This window comes from Mirounga angustirostris, unplaced genomic scaffold, assembly GCF_029215605.1.
Source record: "Mirounga angustirostris isolate CCGP_5_RB_7025 unplaced genomic scaffold, mMirAng1.0.hap1 SCAF_1, whole genome shotgun sequence".
In the NCBI taxonomy this organism is placed as follows: domain Eukaryota; kingdom Metazoa; phylum Chordata; class Mammalia; order Carnivora; family Phocidae; genus Mirounga; species Mirounga angustirostris.
In genome coordinates this window covers 147322004-147349542 of record NW_026991709.1, presented here as the reverse complement: position 1 = coordinate 147349542, position 27539 = coordinate 147322004, and the positions used below count along the sequence as shown (strand labels likewise).

The 27539-nt window shown below is 43.2% G+C and overlaps 2 protein-coding genes and 1 long non-coding RNA gene across 7 annotated transcripts in view; 2 read left to right on the top strand and 1 right to left on the bottom strand.

The window, feature by feature from the left end:
- Window positions 1-8238: 8238 nt before the first annotated feature.
- Window positions 8239-16321, bottom strand: LOC123863925 (uncharacterized). Of its 2 annotated transcripts, none has more exons than XR_006795674.3 (4): window positions 16209-16321; window positions 12545-12666; window positions 11511-11593; window positions 8239-11219 (listed from the first exon to the last, which is right to left on the bottom strand). It is a non-coding gene; the product is annotated as an uncharacterized LOC123863925 (long non-coding RNA). The 2 variants fall into 2 exon arrangements; XR_010411046.1 differs by having other exon boundaries at window positions 12549-12666.
- Window positions 16210-20018, top strand: RPL14 (ribosomal protein L14). Its single transcript, XM_045904002.3, has 6 exons — window positions 16210-16458; window positions 16968-17069; window positions 17670-17764; window positions 19232-19331; window positions 19421-19474; window positions 19689-20018. The coding sequence occupies exons 1-6, from the start codon at window positions 16225-16227 to the stop codon at window positions 19965-19967; spliced, it is 864 nt and encodes a 287-aa protein (XP_045759958.1). The 5' UTR covers window positions 16210-16224; the 3' UTR covers window positions 19968-20018.
- Window positions 19246-27539, top strand: part of ZNF619 (zinc finger protein 619) — a 23941-nt gene continuing 15647 nt past the window's right edge. For 3 of the 4 annotated variants that reach the window (XM_064589695.1, XM_064589682.1, XM_064589664.1), the window contains exons 1-2: window positions 19246-19331; window positions 19421-19474. The gene's annotated coding sequence lies outside the window, so the exon portion shown is untranslated. Of the gene's footprint in view, window positions 19332-19420; window positions 19475-20172; window positions 27009-27539 lie in introns of those variants that run through there. The other variant, XM_064589672.1, reaches the window with a different exon arrangement.

Genomic DNA, 27539 nt, shown 5'->3' with positions numbered 1-27539 from the left:
ATTCACATACAGACACTTGATTGATGACAGAGGTGTCATGTCAGAGCAGCAAAAAAGATGTGGGACAACCAGATTTCCACATGGAGAAAAAAGGAAATTCGACCCCTTCCTCACACCATTTTCAAAAATTACTTGCAGGTCAAAGACCTAAGTGTGAAAGATAAATGTACAAAGGTTTTAGAACAGAAAAGAGGAGAAAATTTTAAGATCTTGAGTAAGGGAAGGGTTTCTTAAGCATTACACAAAATGCATTAACAATAAGAAAATATGTGATACATTCTATTACATTAAAATTAAGAACGTCTGTTCCTCAAAAAACACGATTATAAGAGTGAAAAGACAAGTCACAGAGTGGAAGGAGGTATTTGCAACATATATAACTGATAAAGGACTGGTTTCCAGATTATACAGAGATTTCCTACAAATCAGTGAGAAAAAAAGGCAAATGATCTAATTTTCCTAAATGGGCAAAAGCTGTGAAAAGCCATTTTACAAAAAGGAGAAATCTAACTGTCCAATAAATATGAAAAGGTGCTCAACCTCATTCATGGATCGGGGCAATGCATATTAAAACTACATGAATTAACATAATACACCCATTGTTTGACAAAATTAAAAACTCTGACAACACTAAATGTTGGTGAGTGTGGAACAACTGGAACTCTCATGCACTGTGGTGGGGATGTAATTTAATGTAACCATTCTGGGAAACTGATATTATCTAATAAAGTTGAAGGTATGCATACCAAATGACTCAAAAATTCCAGTCCAAGGTATATACCTTAGACATATATGTTTGAATGTACAACAGGCTACATGCCTAAGAATGTTTTTACCAGCAGCCAAGATGCCTATCCCATAAAATGGAAGCATATATAATGATATATCTGTACTAGAAAGCACCATTCAGCATGAAAACAAAAGAACTGCAAATCTATGCTCAAATGGGTAGATCTTACCAAGGTGACACTGAGGATAAAAAGCAAGTCACACACACAAAAAAAGCCATATATATATATAATTCCATTTATATGAAGTTCAAAAACAGGTAAAACTAAACACAGAAAGTCAAGTCTCAAAGAAAGCAAGGAAATTATTACTCTTAAATTTGAGGGAAGATGGAGGTAGTGTTTGGAAACAGATACATGAGTATCTCAGTGTAATAGGGCTGCCATGACAAAGTACCATAGACCAGCTGGCTTAAACAACACACATTCATTTTCTCACAGTTCTAGAAGCCAGGAAGCCTGAGACCAAGGTGCCAGTCAATTCAGTGCCTGGTGAGAGGCTTCTTTTTGGCTTGTAGACAGCCTGCCTTCTTACTGAGGCTTCCCTTGGCCTTTCTTCTGTGCTTGTGTGGGGGAGAAAGACAGTGAGCTCTCTGGTATCTCCTCTTTTAAGGACACCAATCCCATCACGAGGGTCTGACCCTTATGGCCTCATCTCACCCTAATTACCTCCTAAAGACCCATTTCCAAATAACATCACAGTGAGGGTTAGGGCTTCAATATATGAATATTGGGGGATACAAACATTTGGTCCACAACAACAGGGCTTCTGGGGTGACAGGAATGTTCTATAACTAGCCAGCAGTTACAGGTGTCCCCTTTTTCCAACCATGTATATACTTTGTATATGTCTTATATGACATTTAAAAAATAAAATTATAGGGGTGCCTGGGTGGCTCTGTCAGTTAAGCATCTGCCTTCAGTTCAGGTCATGATCCCGGAGTCCTAGGACTGAGCCCCAGGTTGGGCTCCCTGCTCAGTGGGGACTCTTCTTCTCCCTGTCCCTCTAATCCTGCTCATGCTCTCTCACTCACTCTCTCAAATAAATAAATAAAATCTTTAAAAAACATTTTTTAATAAAATAAAAAATAGGGGCGCCTGGGTGGCTCAGTCGTTAAGCGTCTACCTTCGGCTGAGGTCATGATTCCAGGGTCCTGGGATCGAGCCCCGCATCCGGCTCCCTGCTCAGCGGGAAGCCTGCTTCTCCCTCTCCCACTCCCCCTGCTTGTGTTCCCTCTCTCGCTGTGTCTCTCTCTATCAAATAAATAAATAAAATCTTTATTAAAAAATAAATAGGGGGTGCCTGGGTGGCTCAGTCGTTAAGCGTCTGCCTTTGGCTCAGGTCATGATCCCAGGGTCCTGGGATCGAGTCCCACATCGGGCTCCCTGCTCGGCAAGAAGCCTGCTTCTCCCTCTCCCATTCCCCTTGCTTGTGTTCCTGCTCTCGCTCTCTCTCTCTCTCTCTGTCAAATAAATAAATAAATAAAATCTATAAAAATAAATAAATAGGGGCGCCTGGGTGGCTCAGTCGTTAAGCGTCTGCCTTTGGCTCAGGTCATGATCCCAGGATCCTGGGATCAAGCCCCACATCGGGCTCCCTGCACGGCGGGAAGCCTGCTTCTCCCCTCCCACTCGCCCTGCTTGTGTTCCCTTTCTCGCTGTGTCTCTCTCTGTCAAATAAATTAATAAAATCTTTAAAAATAATAATAAATAAATAAATAATAAAATAAAATGAAATCATAGATCTAGGTTAACTCAAAGATTTTCTACCTCTATAATCTTCAGAAAGCCTTTCAATTTCTTTGAGCCCTGATTTCCTCATAAATAAAATAAGGATAATACCTACCTCATGGGATGGTTATAAGAAAAGAGAAAATATAGCACATAGCCAGTGTCTGGCACAGAGTATAGCCAATGAATACAGGTTTAAAAAGTATTTCTTTCACCCATTTTTTTATTCATTCATTCACTCACCATACATTTTCCAGAAGACTACTATGTGCTGAGCGCTGGGCTGAGTGACTGAGGTTATTGGAGAAACCAGACAAACGTCTTTCCTCTGAAAACACAGGAGACGTGAGGCCCTCTGCTGGCGCCAAGGAGAAATTTCGTCCCACACCGCGTTTTCTTTTTCTCCCCCTCACTAAAGATGCTGAAAAAAAATCAGTAGCTGAAAAATATTTTTAGTATTATAAAATAATGTGACAACTGGAGGTCTGAACATTTGATTATATCAAGGAACTGCTTTTAATTTTTGTTTGGGGGGGATGATGGAATTGTGGGTTGTTTTTTGTTTGTTTTTCAAGAATCCTTACCATTTAGATACTTGCTAAACTATTTCCAGATGAAATGATATACCTGGTGTATCAGTCAGGGTTTAGCCAGAGAAAGAGAACTAATAGGAGATATATGTGAAGGTACTGGTTTTGCAAGAAATTGGTTCATGTGGGGCGCCTGGGTGGCTCAGTTGGTTAGGCGACTGCCTTCGGCTCAGGTCATGATCCTGGAGTCCCGGGATCGAGTCCCACATCGGGCTCCCTGCTCGGCGGGGAGTCTGCTTCTCCCTCTGACACTCCTCCCTCTCATGCTCTCTGTCTCTCATTCTCTCTGTCTCAAATAAATAAATCTTTAAAAAAAAAAAAAGAAATTGGTTCATGTGATCGTGGGGGCTGAAGGCAAGTCTGAAATCCACAGGGCAGGCTGTCAGGAAGGGCTTGAGCTAACACTTCCATCCACAAGTGAAGAAGTCAGCCATTTGAACACCTGCTGGGAGAGCCTTCTAAGCAACCGACACAGTATGTGCAAAGACTACATGTGGAATTTCTGCTTGCTCAGGGAAGCCTTGGCTCTGCTCTTAGGGTATTCCAACTGATTTAGTCAGGTTCACCAAGATTATCTAGAATAATCTCCTTTACTTAAAAACGTCAGATGGTGGGCTCTAATCACATCTACAAACCTTCACGGCAACACCTAAATTAATGAATAACTAGGGTCTGTAGTCTAGCCAAGTTCACACATAAAATTGACCATCGCATCTGTGAGTAAATGGAATAGGGCTGGCATATGGTTTGATAGTCCTTGAGGCTGGGCTGATAGGTACAGGGGAGGTTCGTTATACTATTCTGTCTGCTTTGTACTTCTGTCTGCCTGTACTTCACAATTGTCTACAATAAAAAAGTTTTAAATATACTTTTAAAAACACTCAGAAACTCACTGCTTTATATTTGATATTTTTCTTTCTGGATCCTTTTCTCCACACATTCTTACATAGCTAAGATCATGCTGGAGTTACTATATCTTACCTCTTTCACAGTGGTATATCATCAGCACCTTCACACCTCATTAAAAATTCTTCCCAAAGGGGCACCTGGGTGGCTCAGTTGGTTCAGTGACTGCCTTCGGCTCAGGTCATGATCCCGGGGTCCTGGGATCGAGCCCCGCATCAGACTCCCTACTCGACTGGAAGCCTGCTTCTCCCTCTCCCACTCCCCCTACTTGTGTTCCCCCTCATGCTGTCTCTCTCTCTCTGTCAATTAAATAAATAAATAAAATCTTTAAAACAAAATTCTTCCCAAATATCAAAATTATTAGGAACTCAAGCTCTGGCACCACACAAACCTGGTTCAAATCCCAGTTCTGCTGTTCATTGCTGAGTGACCTTGACCTAAACTTCCTAGGTTCCCTGTGACTCAGTTTCTTTTAATAGAATTATTCAATTCATTCATTCATATTAATGGAGTGTGTCCTCTGAGTCAGATCCTGTTCTAGGTGCTGTGGCTATACCAATGAACAAAGCAGACAAAATCCTTGCCTTTATGGAGCTGACATTCTAGTGGGGGAAACAGATACTAAGAAACTAAATACATAATGCATAGGGGTTTGTAACTAATCCAGAGAAAAATAAAGTGGGGTATGGGGGATAGAGAGTGCGAGAAGCAGGATATGGGGATTGCTACTTCATGTAAATAGGTCAGGAAAGTCTTTTCTGATGAGATGACACTTGAGGAAAGTGAAGGAATCAGCTGTTTGAATATCTGGTGGAAGAGCATTCTAAGCAAAGGATACGGTATGTGCAAAGGCCCTGGGGTAGGAACATGTTCAAGATACAGAGAGGAGGCCAGTGTGGTTGGAGCAGAAGGAACTAGAAGATGTAGGAAATAAAGTCAGAGAGCTAACAGGAAGTAGACAGGACAAGAGGAAACCACTGGAGGGTCTGGACAAAGGAAGGACAGCTGGCTTCTGTTTTAAAGGGTCTACTGTCTAGCTGCAGTGAGAAAAATAAAGTGAAGGGTACAAGGGCAAAAACAGGAAAACCAATTGGTAGGCAATTAGAATCATCCAGATGAGAGGTGCTGGTAGCTTAGATTGAGTGGTAGCAATGGAGGCTGTAAGCAATGTCCAGATCCTGCATATATTTGAAAATAGAGCCCACAAGATTGCTGATGTATGTGGAGTGAGAGACAGGAGGATTCAAGAATTATTCTGAAATTTTGCCTCAGCAACTGGAAGTACAGGGTGGCCATTAATTGAGATGTGAAAACAGCGGAGGAAAAGGGTTTAGTAGGGAGAAGGTTAGGATCCAGACTGCTTTTGAAGAAGGCTGTCCATACCAGCACAAATCCACATGCATGGAGAGAACAGGAGAAAAGAAGGCAGCAACATTTTGCACATGAAATGCTGACCAGCCAGCGGTAATTGACTTAGCAGACCCAAGAAATCCTAACCTAAATCAATGAGGAAATTAAGAATCAACCAATTAAATAGTAGCATCCTCAAAAAGCTCAGGAATTTGTGGATTAGGTACAGCTGGAAGTTGGGTTGGTGGGCATAAAATAAATAAGATTAGTTTAAAGCTGTTTGAAAAGTAGGAGCTCCCTGGATCCCTTCTCCCGCTCTTTGCTGATGAGAGACTACCTCTCCCTAGTGCAGGCAGAGGAACTGAAAGGCACAAATCAGTTGAGGGTGGAGGCATCATACCCCCAAACAGCAGGATTAAGGGAAGTGGGGTGTATTCAGTGTTTAGACTTCAAGCCCTCTACCCCCATTAACCCTGGGGGCTCTAGGTTACCCTTGCCCTCCAGGCAGAACTTTGGAAGAGCCTTCTTTTATGGGGAATCCAAGCAGCCCATGAAGGAAAAATGTGTTGTTGGTGGGGTGTCTGGGTGGCTCAGAAGGTTAAGCGTCTGACACTTGATTTCAGCTCAGGTCATGATCTCAAGGTTCTGAGATTGAGCCCCATGTCGGGCTCACACTGGGCATGAAACCTGCTTAAGATTCTCTCTCTCTCTCTCTCCCTCTGTCCCTCCCCCACTCTCTTAAAAAAAAAAGGGGTTGTTGGCATTTGGAGTTCCCCAGTAAAATTATCCTATAGTGAAGCTTGAGTCAACTACTGACAACCTCCATTTTTACTTCACCCCCTACCTTAAATATGAGAAGATAAACAAGGATTGCCCAGTGTCTAAGGAGTCTCATCACAGTTTTACAGTGGAGTGTAAAGAAGGAATGCAACTAGGTATTTGTATTCTATCAGCCATCTTTACCAAGAGTCTGTCTGTATGTTGTTTGCTTACCTCCCATACCTTTTGCCACCTGCCCTCTTCCTTCCTAAAAAGTAGTGGTGTTCCAAGAGGCCTCTGATTTTGTTGCTTTGCTCTTGTCTATCTAAAACTCACTTCTGAATCATCTTAGAACTTGACCTCTCAGTAGGGGTAGTCTCATTGCCTTTCTCTGCATTTCAGAACCATGGTCAGGGATAAAAATACACTCTGGTGTGAAATGGGCTCCATCACACTATCATAGTATCTATGGCTGCTTTTGCACTACAACAGCAGAGTTGAATAGCTGTGGCTGAGACTGTATGGCCAGCAATGTCTAAAATATTCACTATTAGGCCCTCTGCAAGAAGAGTTTGCAGAGCCCTGATACAGATGGTCCCATTTCGTCCTAACAGCCCTTGAGGTTGACATCTGTCATCCTTGTTTTATCACGAAGGAAGCTGAGGTTGAGAGAAAGCACGTAACTTGCTCAGAGTCATAGACATATCGGTAACATCGTCCAAGTGTCTGTTGACAATAGCATATGGTCTCCCATCACAGTCATTTCCCTACCTCCCAGGACCCTCAATGAGGAGATACCATAGGTCAAAGAAATCCAAAGTACTGAAGTGTCAAGCCAGCTAAGACATCATAAGTACTTTTCCTGGAGCTAACGGCCATTCTATGTGTCTCTGTCTCTTTCCTTTTTCAGAAGGGACTCTGTCCACTGGTGCAAGAGCACCAACCTCACCGTAGGATCCCAACCAACCCTCCAGCTCTCCCGCAAACCTCCTACATCTCTGCCACCCTTTCCCCAAGCAGACAGCCTGACCTTTCCGAGATAAACTCATTCTACAGTGGAATAGGGAATATCAGTGAGTTCCAACACAGCCATCACAGAGGGTGCTCCTGTCCCACTGTTCCAGAGCTCTGCCAGCCCTCAAGGCCGGAGGAAAAGCCCTCCCCTGTTCCCAGCTCAAATGAGCACAGAGGTGAGAATAAACCAAATCCAACGCTTCTGAGGGAGAGGCTGCCCCAGGCTATGGAGCCCAGTCCTATCAGGTGAATTCATCCCAGGCTGCAGTGCTGAGCTACAGAGCAGTCTCCTCAGAGAAGACCTATTCCACAAGTAGAGCTCTTTGAGGGCGGAGGCTGTCTTATTGACCACAGGGCCTTACTTAGGGGAGGGCTTGGCACTTGTAAGCAACAAATGAGAGCTGTAATCATTATGCGTGCATATGAGTTTGCTAAATAAATGAATCAGTGAATGATGGTCTCACAACAAATCTCTTAGCACCGGGTAGTTAACCACATCTACAAACTTATAATCTACAAAGTATTTTTCACATCTTCTACCCCAGTGCACACTTCCAGGAATGTTTAGGGAAATACAGAGAGCTCTCAAACCTCGATTTCAGAGAGGAAAGGCCATTAAAAGGTTAAGTAACTCAATCAACATCACACAACCAGAGAGGGACAGAGGGGAGATGTGAACCCAGGGCTGATTCAACAGCCTGTGTTTCTTCCAGCAAAACCACCCTGCTTCTCTCTGCCAGAACACAGATGGCCTCCTCACTATGTACATGTCTTTTTTTGCTCTTTCTCTATCTCTTCCCTTCTCTCTAAGGTCCCCTTTTTCCTCCCTCTTCCTTGTCTCAGGTCCCATAAAAGGATTCCTTGACTGTACTAATGATTAAATATTGTTGCTTTTATATTATTTTTTTTAAGATTTTATTTATTTATTTGAGAGAGAGAATGAGAGAGAGAGAGCATGAGAGGGGGGAGGGTCAGAGGGAGAAGCAGGCTCCTCGCTGAGCAGGGAGCCCGACGTGGGACTCGATCCCGGGACTCCAGGATCATGACCTGAGCCAAAGGCAGTCGCTCAACCGACTGAGCCACCCAGGCGCCCTAAATATTGTTGCTTTAAAAAAAAAAAAAAAAAAAAAGTGTGCTTGCGTTTCTACCCAGGGTTTCTCTGCAAAATTTTAATCTAATAACAGTAGGTAAAGAAAACATACAAGGCCACTTGCATTTAAGAACTCCACACGTAATTCTATTTTCTTTACTGAACCACGGTGATTAAATTTTAAATATATTGAGCACGCCTGATTGCTTTTTATGCAATTGTCCTTCAACCTGACCACATTAAAAGTTCACAAGATTTACCTCCCCTAGTAAAAGAGCAAGCTCCATTTACACTGGAAAGCCTTTTTAAAACAATCACATAAATCAAGTAGCGAAACTCAAAAATATGTTCAGCAGACACATGTGCCCTGGGGCAAGTTCCAAGTACCAGTTATAAGCTCAGCAATCCCGAGAGCCTGCCGGCCACTCTGGGTCAAGTTCACCCAAGACCTGATGCCTATCAGATGTCCTGAGGAATTCATGTCAGGGCCAGGCCAAACAAGCCTTTCCTCCCTTCCAGAGTGCCTCATCAGATTCAGATTCTCTCCTGCTGCAAATTGGACATGAATAGGCATAGTGGCCAGCATAGTGGATGTACTGATGCTGGGGTAGGAAATGAAGTTCAAGTGTATGGCAGCAAGGATATTATATGGCTGCCCCTGCCTAGGAACATCCATCCATTCAGCCATCTACCTCTACAGCTCTGCTCTACAACCAGTCCAGGTAGGGACCATCTCCCTTGAATGCCTCATACAGTGCCACCTCAGGCTCATCATTCTCCAGCAGATGCAGATGGTGCGGGATGAGGTACTGAGCAATGAATCCCAGCAAGCATTTCAACAGCTGCTCCTGCACCTCAGAAACGACATGGTTCAGAAGGGGGAATGAACAAGGACTTTCTGTGGTTCTCTTGGAGGCCTGTGGCTATGAAGACATTAGGGGAAACTTGCTGGCCACACATCATGGGGGAAAGTGAAAGTGTGAGGATATTCTTCAATTCTCGTGCTTTACTTCATTGTACCTGGGCACAAAGCCTGGGTCCCACTGCCCCTCATCTTCAGGAACCTCTGGATGACAATGTTGGCTTCGTCAGACAAGTGAATGGGGTCAGTATCAGCCTGCCTCAGCCAATCCAGCCTGAGGCAAGGATTTAGTATATGAAGATGTACTCAACACACAGCGTCATCACCGTAAAGTCAAACTTGCTGATAGAATAAAAACGGCCTCTCAGCACCCCTGTAGGTGCCTATTTCCTGGAAAACTTTGATGGTGATTGTATACTCCACTGTGAAAAGGCTCAGACTCTGAGAGTCTGCCCCACCTGGCATTTTTCTCTGATGCTTTTCTCCCACTCTTCTTCCTCCTCGTTCCCCCTCCTCGTTCAGGAATGCCTGCAGCAATCCCAGCCAAGTGGTGAAGTGTTCTGAGAGTGCCTTTGGAAGTCCATGACTTTGCCTACACTATCTAGAAGCTTGGTAACTGGCTCCACTGCATAGGACCATATAATAGCTGAAGCCATCTCCCACATCTTAGAGGTCAAGAACAAGACCTCGGGAAAGCTGTCAGAAATCCTTGCCAGCTGCTCATTGATGGAAAAATGAAACCCCGCAGGAGCTCCTCTGGTAAACCCCAGACTGCTATTCTCTGGAAGAGATTCTCAGTCATGTCAACAGCCTCCACAAAATCAATCAGATCTTAACAAAGTTCCACCTTACCTTCTGCACTCTGGTGAAAACAGCACACAAAGAGGGGGAGACTTCCTTTGGGAGAGATACCAGTGCTATCTATGATTACACTAAAAAATGTATCTGCTTTTACCCGTTCCTGGAGCTTGTTCTGGATTGAGGGGCCCATTAGCTTGACCAGTTCATTTTACAAGTGTTCAGCTGTTTCCAGAGTACATAGCTAACATTTTCTTTTAACAGTGGGTCCAGTTCTGTAATATAATGTGAGAATGTATATATAATCTTAGTGTTAGTGAGCTTTCCATGCAAAGGAATATTCTGTCTTCCACGGAGAATAAGGAGTTTAATTATTTATTTTAGGGCATGATGATTTCTTTCTGTCAACTACTTATACTTAAAGGCAACAGAAGCCTTCACATTTGCTGTGGCCTTACCACGTTCCTTAGATCTGCTGTATTTCCCAAGTATTTTCTTGACACTGGACCAATCTTTTGAAAGCACAGAACCCAACACTACCTCTTTAGTTGCTAAACACAAAAAACAGACCACAAAATACCCCATCCAGGCATTTGGAGTACTGGACAAACTTGTACTGCTGAAGAGCTGGGTGCTACATCCCAGTAGTCCTGACCCATGTCAGAGTCCATCACCTCTTTGGGAACTGGTAGCTGGAAGTGAGGCAACTAATGGGTTGCTAAAACAACAACAACAACAACAACAACAAACCCTTCATTTGCTCTTACTAAGGTCCCCATGATTTAATAGGCCAATGTCTTCCTCATGGGCATCTTTCATCTTTCAGAATACGCCATCACCCGTGGTTTGTGACCTTACCTTCTGCTCTACAATATAAAAGATCTAAAACTTCGCCATTGATAAAACCTTCAGAGTTCTTTCCTTCTATATGTCTCATCAGCATTTCTGTGACCTAAACATTAGCTCTGACTGAGAAAAGTAAAATCTGCATGGCTCTTCCTTTAGGCAGAAAAAAAAAGATACAAATAAAGACTATTATAAAGTTAAAAAGAAACATTATGTCTGCCAACCAATACTACATCTGTACAGTGTCATAATAACCTTCTTCTTTGAGCACTACCACTTTCTTACTCATGTAGAAACTTTGTTCTCTAAAATCAAGGACTCTCAGAATGAAAGTTTCTTTTTGTAAGATTTTATTTGAGAGAGAGAGCACGAGGGGGAGGAGGGGCACAGGGAGAGGGAGAAACAGACTCCCCGCTGAGCAGTGAGCCAGATAATCATGACCTGAGCCAAAGGCAGACGCTTAACCGAATGAGTCACCAGGCACCCTGAGAATGAAAGTTTCAATTAACCACTCAGATGCAAAGCTTCAGAAAAGGGGTTTCTACACAAAATTCTCAGACACAGGACCATGGGTCCATTTTGCTATCTAGGACTGATGTTGACCCCTTTACACAGTCCTGCTTTGCATCGAGCCTATCAAAACAGCGTTTCATTTAAATTTCATCTAAACTTTACATCTGCCCACAATTCTGTAGCTCAGTCTTTTCCTTCGTTTGCTTAAATGACCCATGGTGTCTCTGGTGTGCAGTCTCCCTCATTACAATGAATCAACGCACCTGATTTTGCAGGACTACAGGTTTATTCCTGATGGCTTTGGGTTGCTTGGGCTGAGACACTGTCTTGCTCGGCTTTCGTGCTCCTAAGATGAAAATTTTGAAAGTAGATGTAACATGCACTTTTTTTTCACTCTAAATATATCGTGCCAGGTAGGCTTAGGACTACCATGCCAGTTTGGTCATAACTGGGATGTGTTCACATCTCGGAAAGGTTACAGGAACAAGAAAGAAGTCAGGGTTCTAGGTAGCTTTCGGTTCACTTCTTGAACAGGCTTAGATTTCTCTTTTGGGAACTCGACAAACATTTTGTCTGCTAAACTGACGCTTCCATCCCCCGTGACTGAAAGAAACAAAGGAGACACCCCTACTCAGCTGAAGCTGACAGGTACTCTGGGATCCAGCTGATTACAGGAGTACAACTCTGGACACGCTGACACCCGCAGGGACTCTAAGGGGAACTGGGCGTGTTGCTGCCGTCCTCCGCGTCCCCCAGCCGGGACCCGGGACCAGCTCTACCTCTCTGTTCGGTGCTCCCTGGCAGAAAACCAAAGCGGGGCGCCCGTCTTTGCCCCTCACATCCATCTCTGGCCACAAGCAAGCGCAGGGGGGCGCAGCTTCAGACCGACATAGGTTCCAAAATAGCCCACGCGAACGACCCTCGAAGGATCCAAGCCTAAGAACGCCTGCAGCTCGCCACGTTTGTTAACAGGCACGGCCCTCAGCTAGCCCTTCCTCTCGGTGATTGGACGAGCAGAGACGGCGGAGGGCGGGAAGCGTGGCTCCGCAGGGAGGAGCCGGATAAACTACTGGGCGTGTCCACGACGCCATATTGGGTCCTGGCGTGGTCCTGAAGTTGCCCTTCCTCCCGGTGATTGGACGAGCCCGTTGGGGGTCCTGGAAGGGGCGTACCCAGCCAACTTCAGCTGTGCGCTTGGGCTGGTCGTCTGGTTTCTGAGGTCTGTAGCTGTTGATTTTCTTGCTCATTCCTGGACGCCCGCCACCTCGCGAGGTACATAAGTCTTAGTTGGACTTACCTACCCATTCTAATGGAGCTTCGAAGAAATCTGAAAACCTCCTTGGAGTTGCTTGGGGAGGGGTCTTTAGATGCTTCTTCATGGACGTGGTGTCATTCTTCAGGGAGAGTGGGGATCATATCCTTGGAAGAGGGGACACAACTGCATGAGTAGCCGCGAGACTTATAGCTACAACGGGATTAGGAGTGAGGGATGCAGAATTGCTGGGGGGAAAACCTAGGAAGGTGTTGGGGTGAGATTTTGGGGGTCCTTGAATGCCAGGCTAGGGAGTTTGGACTTTATCCCGTAGAATAGGGGATAAAAATGAACATTTAGAGAACTTTAAACAGGGGTGACATGATCAGATAGTGAAATTTATTTTATTTTATTTTTTTATTTTTTTAAGATTTTATTTATTTGACAGAGAGAGACACAGTGAGAGAGGGAACACAAGCAGGGGGAGTGGGAGAGGGAGAAGCAGGCCTCCCACCAAGCAGGGAGCCCAATGCGGGACTCAATCCCAGGACCCTGGGACCATGACCTGAGCCGAAGGCAGACGCTCAACGACTGAGCCACCCAGGCGCCCCCAGATAGTGAAATTTAGAAAAATAATTCTGTAACTGGAGAATCCCAAGGTATTTCTTCAAGTGTGTTTCAGTGAACCAGTTGGGGAGCTTGTTTTTAAATGCAGATTCTTGCCCCTCCCTAGACCTGCAAATCAGATTATGCGCAAATCTGAGAGTAAAGATTTGAATTGTCACAAGCTGACCATTAAGAGACATCACCAACAGCTCAGAAGCCTCTTACTCCCCAGCCACTGCTGCCTGCACCAAGGTTAAACATGATCATTACTTCTAAGAATCATAGATTGCTTGTTTTGAATTTTATATAAATTAAATCATACAGCATATACTCTTTGTATCTGGCTTATTTCGGTGTTATGTGTAAATTCATCAGTATCGTTCCTTATAGTTGCTGTTGACTCCATTCCTAACAACTTTTATCCATTCTCTTACTTATGGCCTTTGAGTAGTTTCCAGTTTGGGGCTTATTAGCAGAAAAAAAGTGCTGCTATGAACTTTCTTATTCATGCCTTTTGCTTTGAATTATAAAGCAAGAGGGTGCCTGGGTGGCTCAGTCATTAAGCATCTGCCTTCAGCTCAGGTCATGATCCCAGGGTCCTGGGATGGAGCCCCACATCGGGCTCCCTGCTCAGCGGGAAGCCTGCTTGTCTCTCTCCCTCTCCCCCTGCTTGTGTTCCCTCTCTCGCTGTGTCTCTGTCAAAAAAAATGAATAAAATCTTAAAAAAAAAAAAAAAGGTAATTATAAAGCAAGATCCCAAGGTCTAAATACTAACTCATTCACTACCTGTTTATTGAGGCTACTGTACAAAGAAAAAAATGGCCAAAGTCCTGCCCTCATGGAACTGATTCCAACTGGTACAAAACTATTATCTGTGGACAGAAAAATAAGTCAAACAATTGCAATTGTGATAATAGCTCTGAGGAAATAAATTGAGCTAAGACAGGAGGAAGGGGACTAACCTATTTTTTTATGTGATAGGTTAAGTCTCTTAGAAGAGATATCTGGGAAAAAATACAAGAGATGGTTGGCACTGCCATGCATTGAGTATGAACAGAGGTGAGAGCATTCTTGGCAGGACGAGTCACCATGTGAAAAACTCACAGACAAGGAGAGAACTTGGCCTGTTCAAGACCAGTGTAGCTGAGGCACAATAAGGATGGGAAAGGAGGGATGACACAGGTGTGTTTGAATATAGGAGCATATGATGCAGGGCTTTATAGGCTAGAGTAAGAAGTTTAGATTTTATTTTTTTTAAGATTTTATTTATTTGAGAGAGAGAGAGCACAAGCGGGAGGTGGGGCAGAGGGAGAAACAGACTCCCCTGCCTAGCAGGGAGCCCAATGTGGGGCTCTATCCCACGACTGCAGGATCATGACCTGAGCACCCCTAGATTTTATTTGAAAATACTGTAGAAAACCACTGAAGTGTTTTAACAATAAAGTGATGTTATCTGATTTTTTTTTTAAGATCCCTATGTCTGATGAGCAGAGAATAGATTAAGGGAAGCAGTGGAGAAAGCAGGTCATTTAGGAGGCTGGTAGAACAGTCCTGGAAAATACTAGCATAGAGTTTAGAAGAAAGGACTGAAAGACATTTGGGAATTGCCAGTACAACGATCTCCTTAATCCAGCGATGAAAGATAACACTGTATATTTAGGCAAAGAGATATCCTATGCGTGTATTCTTATGTTTTGCATCAAGGGCACAGCATTTCTACCAAAAATGCATAATCTGAATCTGATCATGGGGCAAACTACAAGGTCATATTGAAAGACAGTCTATAGGGGCGCCTGGGTGGCTCAGTCGTTAAGTGTCTGCCTTCAGCTTGGGTTGTGATCCCAGGGTCCTGGGATCGAGCCCCACGTCGGGCTTCCTGCTCAGCGGGAGGCCTGCTTCTCCCTCTCCCACTGCCCCTGCTTGTGTTCCTGCTCTTGCTGTCTCTCTCTGTCAAATAAATAAATTTAAAAATCTTTAAAAAAAAAAAAAGTCTATAAACCAATTTGCCTGTATTTTAAAATATTATTAGTATTATAGTATTATGAAAGACAAAGATGTAGGAACTATTATAGATATTAAGACTAGACATGACAGCTTCCAACTTGTAACCCTCCATTAGATCATGAAGCAGGAAACAAAATTTTCCTTTATTTGCACTAAAGGACATAAGTGGGACAACTGATAACATGTGAATAAAACTACAGAATAAATGATAGATTATGTTAGTATAATTTTCCTGATTTTGATCATTGTACTGATTATGTAAGATAATGTCCTCATTTTTTAGGAAATGGCTGTTAAGAGATAAAGGAACATTTTGTCTAACATCCTCTCAAATGATTCAGAAAAAAAATGATAGAACAGGGGCACCTGGGTGGCTCAGTTGGTTAAGCGGCTGCCTTCTGCTCAGGTCCTGATCCGGGAGTCCCAGGATGGAGTCCTGCATAGGGCTCCCCGGTCAGCAGGGAGTCTGCTTCTCCCTCTGATCCTCCTCCCTCTCATGCCATCACTCTCTCTCAATAAATAAATAAAAATCTTTTTAAAAAAATGATAGAACAATAAAGCAAACATAAAATGTTAACATTTGGGGAGAAGTGCCTGGGTGGTTTAGTCCTTAAGCATCAGACTCTTGATTTCTGCTCAGTTCATGATTTCAGGGCTGTGAGATCAAGCCCCACGCCGGGCTCTGCATTGGGTGTGGAGCCTGCTTAGGATTCTCTTTCTCCCTCTGCGTCTGTCTCTCTCTTTCAATAAATAAATTCCCTCTGCGTCTCTCTCTCTCTCTCTCTCTCTCTCTCTCAATACATACATACACACATACATAAGTATGTATATATTTGGGGAATCTAAGAAGCATTTATGGGAATTATTTGTACTAGTTTTGCAACTTTTAAGTCTTAACTACTTTAAAATAAAATGTTAACAGAATTGCTGGGATCACTTAGAGAAAAAAATCTAGTACTAAGCCATGAGTAACAACATTTAGACCAAAATCTGAAATATTTATGAGTAACAGAAGGAAAAACGGAAGAACGTTAAAAGAAGTAAAATGAAATGTGGACACAGTTATAATGAAAGGCATAGCTTCTGTGCTCTTCCTCACCCGAAAATCCTAAGAGATGACCTGCCTCCCGCTAGCCAATCTCACTGCTTGTTGCTGTGAAAAGGTAGCAAACCTCCGACAGGCTCCCGCCATGTTTTCCCAGAGAGCATGCGTGCACGTATGCACGTTAACTACCCCAACCAATCGGTGCTCACGTCGACGACTCGTTCATCTCAGGGGCGGGGCGGCCTTCTACACATGCGCACGGTCCGGCGGGCCTTCTTCCTTCTCGCCGAGCGCCGCCAACATGGTGAGTATTGCTGTTCGGGGCTCCTGGTCTGGCGGCCATGCCGCTCCACTTCCGCCTGGTAGGGGAAACGAAAGCTTGGGACGACCCCCATCGGAGCTTAGGTAGCGTGCGGTGAGGGTCCCTGGGCGGGGGGATCACGGAGTTTAGGAGCTTCCCGGGCGCGCGGCCGACGAGCGCGTGGAGGGCTGTGCAGGCCCGGCACGCCGTGGGCCTCGCGTGCGCGCCGTGGCCGCCAGAGCTAGAAAGCTGGAGCGGCCCGGGGCGTACCGGGGCCCAGCCGGACTGGGGCTTTGAAGGCCCCATACGCCTGGAGGCCAGCGGGAACCCGGCTTTTGCTGCTGCCGGCTCTGCGTATTTCGTCCATCCATCAGGTCGTCCCATGGCACTTGGGCGTGTTCCCCCAGCGTTCTTTTCGCTATACTTAGTTACACTGCCTTTGAACAGCAAAACCTTATAAACAAATGAGTATTTTTAGTAAGTCTCATTCTCTCCCTTCCCCTCGATTTTAGGTGTTCAGGCGTTTCGTGGAGGTTGGCCGGGTGGCCTACGTCTCCTTTGGGCCTCATGCTGGGAAGCTGGTCGCAATTGTAGATGTTATTGATCAGAACAGGGTAAGTGTAAGGAAAAGTGTCAGTTTCACATGTTATGACTGATACGCAGTATAGATGGTAATTTTCCCAACGGCCCTCTAAGGTAGGAATATTGCGGGTGGTGGGTTTATTTTACCATTGAGGAGACAGGCAGTGCGAAATGGGGATTTCAAGCACAGACTTGAGTTGGCCAGTATTACTGAGTTTGAGTATTACCTCTGCCACTTAAGGCATACCTTTTAAAAGATTATGGGTTGAAACATTGGTGAGGTTTAAATGAGTTCGTCTGTGTAAAGCGAGTTTAGAACAAAGCCAGGCACATAGCCTTCTATGCCCTTGTATGCTACTGTTGGTATTTGAGGACCACAAACTAAGGGATTGACCAAAGATTGTGAATGAACATAACATTGATTGTTGGAAACATAAGGATTAAAGACTTAAAAATTTTTGTCCAGTAAGTTACATGGAGTTAGGTTATAGGCTACACTACTAATAGTAGTTTTATCTTTCTTAAAAGCATTTAAGTAGTAGAGATTTGGTGATTCTGAAAAGACCTATATATAGACGATCCGCTCGGGTTGCTATTATGTTCTGCACTGAGATTTTTTTATCTTGTTCTAGGCTTTGGTTGATGGACCTTGCACTCAGGTAAGGAGACAGGCTATGCCTTTCAAGTGCATGCAGCTCACTGACTTCATCCTCAAATTCCCTCACAGGTAACTATCCACCATCCAATACCCCTCCCTTAGCTTTGCTTATATACTGGTAAAAGTTTGCTTAGATTAATTCAAAAAAGTTTTGCTATCTTGTTTCTTGAGAAAGAACGTAGTATACAGTGTTGAAGAGTAAGCAGTTCAGAAGAGGGATTTTCAGAATAGAAGTAGGTGGCCATTGTTTACTTTTTAAATGTCCTGTGATTATCTTTCCACCCTGCCAGTTCTCTGGCTCTGTCTTTATTCAGATTTGCCGTCCTTTTTCTTGTCCCCTTTCAGGATTTTCACAACAAAGACCTTCCTAAGGAATTCTGGTCTCCCAAACATGTTTTAGTCACCTATAGCTTCAAAACAAAAATACCAGTTCTTTTCTCTCACAATACTAGTTGTCATTAGTTGAGCTTTTAGTGTTTGTCAGTTATTAAGTATTTGACATATGTCATCTTGTTTTGATAGCTACTAAGGAGGTTCTATTCCTGACTCCTTATAGGGAATTGAGGGAATCAGTAGTGATTCTTTTTTGATGTGATGTAGATTATGGAAGTTAAAACACTGTGGTGGTTACTCTCGGTACCGTCGCAGACAGCCACAGTGGAACATGTGTTGTAACATGTCCTGCTGGTTTATTTCTTAAGCATGCAGGGATTTGATACTTGAAATATTTGAAAGAAACTTCAAAATGGTTATAATTAGATTTTGTGGTGTTTGGCCACATCTCTTTAAGCATTATTGTACAGAAGGCCTGAGGATTAGCTTTACCTCATTCTTTTTTTTTTTTTTAAAGATTTTATTTATTTATTTGACAGAGAGACACAGCGAGAGAGGGAACACAAGCAGGGGGAGTGGGAGAGGGAGAAGCAGGCTCCCTGCTGAGCAGGGAGCCCGATGTGGGACTCGATCCCAGGACCCTGGGATCATGACCTGAGCTGAAGGCAGTCGCTTAACCAACTGAGCCACCCAGGCGCCCGCTTTACCTCATTCTTTATGAAAAGGAAATTGCTTTGTATACATCCACTACAGTAGAGTGATGTTATATGCAAGATCAGAGGTAATTTTTAAACACAGAAAATGAGCTGGTTTGCATTTTTTATTAAAATGGTGTGTTTGAGGGGCTCCTGGCTGACTTAGTCTGTAGAGCATGTGACTCTTAATCTTGGGATTGTGAGTTTAAGCCCCATGTTGGACCTAGAGCTTACTTTAAAAATAAATAAAATCATGTGTTTGGGATTGTAAGACATCCTGGTTTAGTGAACAACATTCAAGTAAGACATAGTGTGCCAAGTGGTATGTGGCATATGGTGTCACCTAGGGCTGGAGGTATAATGAATGAGAAAGGTACTTTTGACATCATTTTGCTTATGCTTTTTAACTTAAGGGAGTATAAATTGTGCTTTCAGAGGGCTCACAGCTGTCCGTGGATCTGTGTGGCTTCAAAGCTGATTTCTTAATCGGATCTTGGCTCTTTCCTAGTGCCCGCCAGAAGTATGTCCGACAAGCCTGGCAGAAGGCAGATATCAATACAAAATGGGCAGCCACAAGATGGGCCAAGAAGATTGAAGCCAGAGAAAGGGTAATGGCTCAGGGTCATTTGAATTGTGACCTTTTCTTTTTTGGAGGGGTGATAGGTGGCATGAGCGATTATTTATTTATTTTTAACAGAAAGCCAAGATGACAGATTTTGATCGTTATAAAGTCATGAAGGCAAAGAAAATGGTAAGTTTTTAAATTAATACAGGATTTTTATATTCTAACCCTAAACTTGTTTGGTAATTCTGCTTGCCCAAGCTTGGTAGATCAAAGTTGAATTCATAGGGGTTTTAGACATAAGGTTTGTTTTCTTGCATATGTATTCTCTACATATAGGATGAACAACAAAAGAGTTTTTTGTGTGCATACATGATAAATAACTTACATTGAAATTTTTCAGAGGAACAGAATAATCAAGCTTGAAGTTAGGAAGCTACAAAAAGCAGCTCTCATGAAAGCGTCTCCTAAAAAAGCACCTGTTGCTAAGGGTGCGGCTGCAGCAGCTGCTGCAAAGGTTCCAGCCAAAAAGATGGCCGCTGTGGGCAAGAAGGCTCCAGCCCAGAAGGCTCCTGCCCCGAAAGCTGCAGGCCAGAAGGCAGCACCTCCAAAGGCTCAGAAGGGTCAGAAAGCTCCAGCTCAGAAAGCACCTGCTCCAAAGGCATCTGGCAAGAAAGCATAAAGAGCATAAGAGGCTATTAAAAACAAGTAATAAAGGTTCTTTTTGACACGCTGCCAAGTGTACTTGATCTGTGGCATAAAGTCTATTGCTAGGGTCAGGACTATGGAGCAGATTGATAGGATTGTTGATGTTACCGTTAAGAGTATTGTTTTTTTAGCCCCGGTCTGTCCAGTATAAAGCCATCACAAAGTCATAACTAGTGTGCTCATAGGAAATGGATCGTTTATAGCACTGGGTGAGTTTTTCCCCTTGTACAAATATATTTCCTATGAAGTCCCAGCAGATTTTGATGCTTGAGAGGTTAGTAAATTTTCTTTAAAAAAATAAAGTGTAGGAAACCAAGACAAGTAAACTAAATAACGTTATGGTACGATAAAGTTTTTCTGTTCTTATTTCCTTTTATTTCTAACCAAAAGCTGGCTTCTGAGCCTCACTGGGATTCATGGGGACAAAACTCATTTTGCTTGGTGATACTAATAGGCAAGTGATGTGGTGTAGATAGGGGTAATGCAGGCAGTTTGGGGTTACCCAGCCTTTCCTGAAGGGTGGGGAGTTGTCTAGGTAAATGGGGATTTTAAGCTACAAGAAGGTTGGTATGTAGGTTGGGAATGTGGTGGGCTGGCTAGAGAGACGCCAGAACAAGGTGTCAGGTTAGTGTTAGATATATGAGTGTAATGAGCCATTGAGCATTTCCAAATGGTGATCCCTCAGATTTCGGTCTTGCTGTTGGGACTGAATCTTAAGGGAAGGGTACTGGGAAGGTCAAAGGTGGTACCAGGTTTGGCAGTATTCCTCACCTTGACGGTGGTCCAAACCAAGAGGCAGTAGTGCCACCATTTAGTAGGCCTTCATGGTTTGGGCTAGAAGGAAAGTAAGAAAGCCAAATGTGCTAACAGTTTCTGGTTTGTACTTTTGGCTCATTGTGGAAGAAGAGAGCTGGAACAAGGTTACTCCGGGGATATGAGTTTTAAGGCACCACACAGATTTCCCAGTTTGGTAGATAATGGGTGCTGACAACGTGCGTTCAGGTCCTGGCTCTGCTGCTGAAAAGCTGTGTGGTTTAAGCATGTTCCTATCTTCAAGCCTGGTTGCCTCCTATGTGGTGTACTTTTGTGGAGTAGGGAAGTAAATCATGATTGGACAGCCCAGTGACTGGTTCATAGCAGGATCCGGGATAGTTGTGACAGCTCCTAAAGACAGATTTGGGGTTCATGGGTATGTAAGCAGTCAGTCAAGATTGCCCAGGGACAGAAACAAAGATTGGGAAGGAGTGATCAGAGGTGGGAAACCAGGAGGTGGACATGGAAGCCACGGAAAGTATATTGGTTATTGTCAAGGTGTGAGGGATAGAGGGCAGTGAGGCAAGAAGTGTTACATGGAGCTTGGAGGTTTTAATTTTGTAAAGGAGTGATGGGCATGTTTGGATGCTTCTGGAAAAGCAACTAATTGGAGGAAAGGAATTCCGTTTTTGAGGAAAGAGGACAGAATGGAGCCTAGAGAAAAGGAGGGATTGATAATGTTTGCATGAGGAGGAAAAAGAAGGGTTTAGAAGCTTAATTTATAGTTGGGCTGTGAGAAAATCACTCAATGGCTTGTTACACTCATGAATCTAACACCAACCTGCCACCTTGTTCTGGTGTCTCTCCAAGCCAGTCCACATTCCCAACCTTCATACCAGCCTTCTTATATCAGAGGTCTCTGATCTCTGAATTTCTCCAGTTAGAAAACAAGGTCACATGCTGAGAAAGGGGGATGAGGGAATGTAGATTTGCAGAGAATGCAGGTTTGAAATTGCTCGTGGAGGAGAGGGGAGAGTGCTGCTGTCAGATTGCCATTGATCTGGAAGGCCCTTAACCAATCCGTGTGCAGTCTGTGCTCAGAGGATGAGAAAGCTTCAGGGTGGAAGCTGCGTTTACGCTGCACCTAGTCAGTACTGCAATATGGAACAGCAGAAATTGGAAATTCCAGTCTAGGGGACCTACAGGAAAGTGACCCAAAAGGAGTAGGAAATACAATAGGTAGGGCCAGAGAATAAAGATTTTTGAGCTAGGTTGGAGTCCTCAGGAAAATCCATCTGGCAGCATAGTCTAGATTGGGGGTGGAAGAGATCAGGAAGTTGTTAAAATACACAGGTACAAATAAGATGCAAAGGCATGTAATAGTCCACTCTGATTATAGAAGACTGCACACTTGTCCAGTGTGGGGAGAATGGCATTAGGAGAGAATACTGGTTTCAGAGTCAGAGTTAAGCTTCAATCCTGTCATGCAGCCCTAGCTCATTCTTGTACTTAACATAAGCCTCATCTAAAGAACAGGGATCCTGATCTGCCTTACCTTGTGGCAAGGATCAAATTGGATGGAGTGAGGACAAAGTCCAAATCCCCAACACCTAACAGTTCTTTTCACACATTAGATATTCTGGGTTGAATTATGTTGAGGTAAACTTGTCCTCTAGGCAAAATTAGGCTGTTGGGTAGTGTGCTTTTCAGAGAGCCTCTGTCCCTTCAGCAGCCTCCAATTTCCAGGTAATCAGTATCTCCCAATTGTGACACCCCACAAGAATTTGTCTTGAATTCCATTTTCTCTACTTCACATGTTTCTTTACCCCTCATCTGTTGGTATCTTGGTACCTAAGTTATTAAAGTTACCTCTAGGTCTGTCAGCTAGCTGATTTTTTTTTATCCAGAATAAATCAAATAAATCTACATTGTAATCAAATATTGGAGTTGAGATTAAAGGGCCCCTTGATTATCTCTACTACAATTATGGTATCTTGCAAAGGAAACCACTGTGTATTCCTTGCAGACATTTTTCATGCATTTACAATAGACCTAGAGTTTGCTTGTTTTAAACACAAATCTTACATTGTGCGTAATCTGCAACTTATTTCTTATAATACATCTGGAGATCTTACCTAGTCAGCCCCCATCAATCTACCTAATTATCTTATGCATAATAATCCCTAGTGTGAATGTTCGAGTGACCTGTTGAAGTTCATTGTGGAGGTTTGTTTGAACTCTATTGATAGACTTCAAGGATAGTGCCAATTTTCTTCTGTCATAAACAGTACTTCTCCGAATATCCTTGCACATTCCTCCTTCTGTACGAGTCATTGTTTGAGGCACATTACCAGTCAGTGCACTTGCTGGGTTGAAGATTGCGTGTGTTTTTAATCACTCCTTTGGTAGTGGTAGATTCTACCAATCTAGTAACCTTGCTCTATCAGTTTACTTCTATCAGCACTGAATGAGGACATTCCTGCCTCACAATCATGAACTCCTTTTATCTTACATTTCTGCCAATCCAATGTGAGAAAAGTAGTATGTTATTTTAATTTGCACTTTCCTGGTCCAATATAACACTGATTATCCTAGCTTTACATTCTGTTTAGCCATTAAGGCAGGTCATTAGAGTTATCTTAAATTTTTTTCCTTTGGGGGGCGCCTGGGTGGCTCAGTTGGTTAAGCAACTGCCTTCGGCTCAGGTCATGATCCTGGAGTCCCTGGATTGAGTCCCGCATCGGGCTCCCTGCTCGGCAGGGAGTCTGCTTCTCCCTCTGACCCTCCCCCCCCCCCCATGTGCTTTCTCTCTCTCTCATTCTCTCTCTCAAATAAATAAAATCTTAAAAAAAAAGAATTTTTTTTTCCTTTGGTAAACTTACACATTTTCAGTTTCAGATAAATTTTATCTTTTTTTAAAAGATTTATCCATTTTAGAGGGAGAGCGTGCGTGCGAGTGGGGTGAGGGGCAGAGGGAAAATTTCAAGCAGACTCCCTGTTGAGTGCAGAGCCACTGCAGGGCTCGGTCCCATGACTCATGAGATCATGACCTGAGCCAAAATCAAGAGTTGGAAGCTCAACCCACCGAGCCACCCAGATGCCCCTCACTTTCAGATAAATTGCTTGTCGAGTTACTTAAGTCCTATTGGGATTTTAGGATTGCATTGCATTTATAGATCTGTTGGGCGTGGGGGCATGCCACATCTTTGCAATACTGACTTCCATCCAAGAACATGGTATATCTCCAATTACTCAGGTCTTATATGCTTTTCAGAATTTGTATATATCTCAGTTTTTCCTTGTAATTTTGAACTAGAGCCTTTCTAAATTGGGCATTAATGTATATAAAAGGGCTATGAATTTTTTATGTGTCCACACTGCTGACCTTCTTACTAGTTCTAATAGTTTTTTTTTTAGTTGGTTTTCTTGGATTTTTATTGACTTTTTTAAAAGTAATCTCTATGCCCAGTGTGGGACTCAAACTCACAACCCTGAGATCAAGAGTTGCATGCTCTACCGACCTAGCCAGCCAGGTGCCCCTAATGGATTATTTATGCAGATGATCATGTAGACAGCTTCTCTCATAATAAAATAGCACTCTACTTCAGTAGGTAAAGTTAGTCCCAGAAAAACAATAGATCCTTAGATGTTTTAATGGATAAACACTGCAACTTCTTTCATATATTCTTTGGTATATTCTTGCCAGTCCTTCAAATAGATGTCTTGAAGATTACCATCCCTGACAAGTACCACAAAGTCTTACCTCAGATACCTGAGTGTTACAAGGCCCTCAAGACCATTTTTGGAATAAGCCTCATTCTATACTTCTGTATAAAACAAATCCTGTAATTGTGGTGAGCTAAGGAATAGAAGTCTGTATCAATTCTGATAATAGTTAATCCTGATTATAGTTATATCAATCCTACTAATTGTTACTCAAATAGTTATTTAAATTATTTAAATTCTTCGTATTGGATATTTTTGGCTATTTGATTTTGAGAGAGTTGTGTTAAAACTCCATTTATAAGTATGGATGTGTTAATTACATTTCTATCAAGCCATTTATGTGCACTGCATTTCATCACCCTATAATTGGACTTCTGTCATCTCTGTTTTCCACCTGCTGACCTCTGGTGTATTACCCCTCCTCCCCTACATTTCCACCCCTTGTTTCTTGAATTGGTTTGGAAGTCGCATACCTTCTATTTCTGTTACTGTTCATCACAGAATTAAACCAATATCTGTATCTTTTACCTACCCTCGCTGAACAATATTTAAAGAGGCAACGTGGGGCACCTGGGTGGCTCAGTTGGTTAAGCAGCCGATTCTTGATCTCGGCTCAGCTCTTGATCTCAGGGTTGTGAGTTCAAGCCCCACATGGGACTCCATGCTGGGCGTAGAGCCTACTTAAATACATAAATAAATAAAATAAAATAAATAAATAAATAAATAAATAAATAAATAAATAAATAAATAAATAGGCAACACGTATTTGGTTTAATATCCTTTACTAATTGCTTGGTTTACCACCGCTGCTTCTGTCCCACCTCTTTCTCTTAGATTCATGCATTTATTTATTTTATTTTCATAGACTGCATCCTCCAGTATTTCCTTCAGTTAGCATTCATGAATGATGAACTTTCTGAATGCTTGCTTGTCTGAAAATATTCTTATTTTCCTTTATATATATGAAATATATTTCTGATAGCAAACATGCGGGTTTTTTTCCCCAAATCAGCCAATTTTCTAACTCTCTGAACACCAACTGGGTGTCCTACAAATTAGTTTAGTTCTTTTTTTTTTTAAGTAGGCTCTATGCCCAGCATGGAGCCCAGCTTGGGGCTTGAACTCACGATCCTGAGATCAAGACCTGAGCTGAGACCAAGAGTTGGACGCTTAACTGACTGAGCCACCCAGGTGTCCCAAAATCAATTTAGTTCTGGCACTGCCAGAGTTAGGGTCGGACCCCACAGCTTAAGGGGTCTGCCCCACTTCAGATGCTGAACGCCAAGTCCCAGGCCTCCTGCACTTCTGACTACCCAGCTAAGAGTTCCCATGACCCCTTCCTCAGGTTTGATAACTTAGGAATGGCTTGCAGAACTCAGGAAAACACTTTACTTACTATTAGCAGCTTATTATAGGGATACGACTCAGGAGCAGCCAAATGGAAGAAGTGCATAGGGTAAGGTGTGAGGGAAAGGGCAAGGAGTGTACATGCCCTCTCCAGCTCATCACCTTCCCAGCACCTTGATGTGTTCACCAGCCTGGAAGCTCTCTGAACTCCCCAGCCCATTAGTGGTTTTTTTTGTGGCGGGGGGGTGGTTTAAGATTTTACTTATTTATTTGACAGAGAGAGAGGGACAGCAAGAGAGGGAACACAAGCAGGGGGAGTGGGAGAGCTAAGCAGGGAGCCCGATGCCGGGCTTGATCCCAGGACCCTGGGATCATGACCTGACCTGAAGGCAGATGCTTAAGGATGGAGCCACCCAGGCACCCCACCCATTAGTGTTTTTAATGGAGGGTCATTATGTAGGCATAATTGATTGAATCATTGACCACTGGTCATCAACTCAATCTCCAGCCCCTCTCCACTCCAGGGGATGGGGGTGAAAGTTCTAGTCACATGGTTGGTTCCTCTGGCAACCAGCCCCTCCCTATTCCTGAAGCTCTTTAGGACCCCCAGCCACCAGTCTCCATTAGCATACAAAATGACACTCTTATTACCCCCAGAGATTCAAAGGGTTTTAGAAGCTTCCTGTGTTGGGAACCAGGGAGAAAGATGAAATGTTATAACAAAAGATGTTCCCACCATCCCTATCACTGAAGAAATAACAAAGGTTTTAGGAATTCTATGCCAGAAACTGGGGAAGAAGCCCAAATAAATATTTCTTTATTATATCACAATATTACATTTTATGTCTGTGTAATAGTTTAGCTCTTTAGAGTTTTAGATTCAAAATGATTTTCCTTTAGAACTTTGTAGGTCATCCTCCAGTGCCCTTACTTGATCTTACTGTGGACTAAGTACTGTTGGTAAAAGCAGGTTCAGGAACCAGAATTTGTTCACTTCTTTGTTCCAGCCAATTTACACAAGTCTCATTTCCTTTTCACAACGTTCCTATTTTCAGAAGAAGCTAAGAGGTGAAAAAAGTTCATTCACTTAGTAAATATTTTTGGAGTGCCTACTAAAAGAGCTCAGTCTACTCAGAAGAATGACACCGAGAAAGCTGATGTCAACACTGTAGGAAGCACTGTTACCGGGGTAAGCGTGGGTAACCTGGAAGATTATCACCTAGGACATCAGAAAAGACTTCTTTGGGATGTGTGGATGGCTCAGTTAAGTGTCTGCCTTCAGCCCAGGTCATGATCCCAGAGTCCTGGGATCCAGCCCAGCATCGGGCTGCATCAGGCCGCATCTGGCTCGGTGCTCAGCGGGGAACCTGCTTTTCCCTCTTACTCTGTAGCTCCCCCTGCTTGTGTACTCTCTCTGTCAAATAAATAAATAAAATCTTAAAAAAAAAAAAAAAAAAAGACTTTTCAAGTGACAGCTATTCTATTTTTTTCCCAAAATTTTTATTTAAATTCTGGGTAGTTAACATACAGTGCAATATTGGTTTCAGGAGTAGAATTCAGTGATTCCTCACTTATATACAACACCCAACCCAGTGCTCATCACAAGTGCCCTCCTTAATCCCTATCACTCATCTACCCCATCCCCCACCGACCTCCCTCCATCAACCCTTGGTTTGTTCTCCATCGTCAAGAATGTCTTATGGCTTGCTTCCCTCTCCTT